This window comes from Hemiscyllium ocellatum, chromosome 14 (assembly GCF_020745735.1).
Source record: "Hemiscyllium ocellatum isolate sHemOce1 chromosome 14, sHemOce1.pat.X.cur, whole genome shotgun sequence".
NCBI classification, from domain to species: Eukaryota; Metazoa; Chordata; class Chondrichthyes; order Orectolobiformes; family Hemiscylliidae; genus Hemiscyllium; species Hemiscyllium ocellatum.
The window spans coordinates 6,318,792-6,322,110 of NC_083414.1; the positions used below are offsets into that span (position 1 = coordinate 6,318,792).

The 3,319-nt window shown below is 59.6% G+C and overlaps 1 protein-coding gene across 1 annotated transcript in view; it reads right to left on the minus strand.

Annotated features, from left to right (window-relative positions):
* Positions 1-1,492, minus strand: part of abtb1 (ankyrin repeat and BTB (POZ) domain containing 1) — a 46,413-nt gene extending 44,921 nt beyond the window's left edge. Inside the window, exon 1 of the mRNA XM_060835062.1 lies at positions 1,309-1,492. Coding sequence (XP_060691045.1) covers positions 1,309-1,364 — 56 coding nt within the window. The 5' untranslated portion in view covers positions 1,365-1,492. The remainder of the gene's footprint in view (positions 1-1,308) is intronic.
* Positions 1,493-3,319: the final 1,827 nt, after the last annotated feature.

A 3,319-nucleotide genomic window follows, 5' to 3' on the forward strand; every position in this document is an offset into this window, starting at 1 on the left:
CCCCACTGGCACAAACCTCTATCCCCCACTGGCACAACCCACTACCGCCCCTCGCACTCCACTGGCACAATCCTCTACCCCCCCCCTCGCACCCCACTGGCAAACCCTCTACGCCCCCCCTCACACCCCACTGGCACAACCCTCTACACCCCCCTTGCACCCCACTGGCACAACCCTCTACACCCCCCTCGCACCCCACTGGCACAACCCTCTACCTCCCCCCTCGCACCCCACTGGCACAACCGTCTCGCACCCCACTGGCACAACCCTCTACCTCCCCCCTCGCACCCCACTGGCACAACCCTCTACCTCCCCCCTCGCACCCCACTGGCACAACCCTCTACATCCCCCCTCGCACCCCACTGGCACAACCCTCTACCTCCCCCCTCGCACCCCACTGGCACAATCCTCTCCCCCCCTCGCACTCCACTGGCACAACCCTCTACCCCCCCCTCGCACTCCACTGGCACAACCCTCTACCCCCCCCTCGCACCCCACTGGCACAACCCTCTACCCCCCTCGCACTCCACTGGCACAACCCTCTACCCCCCCCCCCCTCGCACCCCACTGGCACAACCCTCTACCTCCCCCCTCACACCCCACTGGCACAACCCTCTACCTCCCCCCTCGCACCCCACTGGCACAACCCTCTACCTCCCCCCTCGCACCCCACTGGCACAACCATCTCACACCCCACTGGCACAACCCTCTACCTCCCCCCTCGCACCCCACTGGCACAACTCTCTACCTCCCCCCTCGCACCCCACTGGCACAACCCTCTACCCCCCCCTCGCACCCCACTGGCACAACCCTCTACCCCCCCCTCGCACCCCACTGGCACAACCCTCTACCCCCCTCGCACCCCACTGGCACAACCCTCTACCCCCCCCCCTCGCACCCCACTGGCACAACCCTCTACCTCCCCCCTCGCACCCCACTGGCACAACCCTCTACCTCCCCCCTCGCACCCCACTGGCACAACCATGTCGCACCCCACTGGCACAACCCCCTACCTCCCCCCTCGCACCCCACTGGCACAACCGTCTCGCACCCCACTGGCACAACCCTCTACCTCCCCCCTCGCACCCCACTGGCACAACCGTCTCGCACCCCCCTCGCACCCCACTGGCACAACCCTCTACACCCCCCTCGCACCCCACTGGCACAACCCTCTACACCCCCCTCGCACCCCACTGGCACCACCCTCACACCCCTCTCCCCACCCCCCCGGTTGCTCTGTGTGTGCCCACCTCCCTCAGGGCCGTGCCCCGCACTAACTGACTGTAGTTGGGCCTCAGCCTCACTCACCGGACTCTGGAGAGTTCCCCCTTCCTGCAGCTGGTGAATAACTCGCTGGTGTCCATCTCTCTCCTTCCCCGAGGCTGGGTATCGCTGCATCCACTCCGTTATTCCACAGACCCGTGTGCTTTTATTATTTATTACTTCAAGCTCAAGTCAGCGAAGTACCCTCGATAGGTGGTGCTTGTAAACACCGCCCACTGCCATCAGAGCGCCGCCTGCCGCCCGGGAGGAGGTACAGGTCCGCCCACCATGGTACAACCGGCCCATCAGAGCGCCGCCTGCCGCCCGGGAGGAGGTACAGGTCCTCCCAGTTATAATACATTCACGGCGCCCCCTGCCGCCCGGGAGGAGGCACAGGTCCTCCCGGTTATAGTACATTCACGGCGCCCCCTGCCGCCCGGGAGGAGGCACAGCTCCTCCAAGTTATTGTACATTCACGGCGCCCCCTGCCTCCCGGGAGGAGGCACAGGTCCTCCCGGTTATAGTACATTCACGGCGCCCCCTGCCGCCCGGGAGGAGGCACAGCTCCTCCAAGTTATTGTACATTCACGGCGCCCCCTGCCGCCCGGGAGGAGGCACAGCTCCTCCAAGTTATTGTACATTCACGGCGCCCCCTGCCGGCCGGGAGGAGGCACAGGTCCTCCCTGTTATTGTACATTCACGGCGCCCCCTGCCGCCCGGGAGGAGGCACAGGTCCTCCCTGATCAAACTGACTGAAAGCGAAGTTCAGGTTGAACTCAGGATGTGGGTTTGTTCTCAGACGTTTCGTCACCGTGCCGGGTAACATAATCAGTGAGCCTCTGGTGAAGCGCTGGTGTTATGTCCAGCTTCATATTTATCTGTCTCCGTTTGTTGTGGTCGTGTTGATAACATTCTCCGGCTCTGCCTCTGGGAGGTTGTTAAATGGGGTCCAAGTCGATATGTTTGTTAATGGAGTTCCGGTTTGAATGCCATGCCTCTGGGAATTCCTGCGTGTGTCTATGTTTGGCCTATCCCAGACCAACTGGTGCCCCCGTTCATCTGTGTGTACGGATATCAGTGATAGTCGGTCATGTCTTTTGGTGGCTAGTTGGTGCGTGTGTATCCTGGTGACTAGTTTCTTTTTTTTAAGATTACTTACAGTGTGGAAACAGGCCCTTCGGCCCAACAAGTCCACACCGACCCGCCGAAGCGCAACCCACCCATACCCCTACATTTATCCCTTACCTAACACTACGGGCAATTTAGCATGGCCAATTCACCTGACCCGCACATCTTTGGACTGTGGGAGGAAACCGGAGCACCCGGAGGAAACCCACGCAGACACGGGGAGAATGTGCAAACTCCACACAGTCAGTCAGTCGCCTGAGTCGGGAAATGAACCCGGGTCTCAGGCGCTGTGAGACAGCAGTGCTAACCACTGTGCCACCGTGCCGCCCACTCCTGCCGAATTGTCCAGTGTAATGTTCAGGGAGACTCGAGTTACCCTACCGTACATCAGGGATATTTCAGAGACGAGCACCAGACTATTCCAGCCCATTGGCCACAAATCTACTAAAACAACTACTGATGAAGTTAAAGACCCCACAGCTACAGCCACCAGAACAAACGCAATAAACAAAATACCCCGCAAGGGCAGCAACAATCATCACACTGCACAAACCAGCAGGAAATTAGCCACTAGAGCACCAACTAGCCACCAAAAGACATGAGCAACTATCACTGGTAAGCACACAAACAGACAAAGAGGGACACCACAAACACTTGATCCCCTCGCTAATCAAGAACCCGTCTATCTCCAATTTAAATACACTCAATGAGTTGGCCTCTACAGCCATCTATGGCAATGAGTTCCACAGATGCACCACACTCCAGGTGAAGAAATTTCCCATCATCTGTTCTGAAGAGTCAATCCTTCACTCTCAGGTTGCAGTTTCAGGTCCTAGTCTCTCCTACGAATGGAAACATCTTCTCCACTCTGAACCTCCAGAATACTGAGAGGCCTGGACAATCAGATCCCCCCCCCCCACCCCAATCC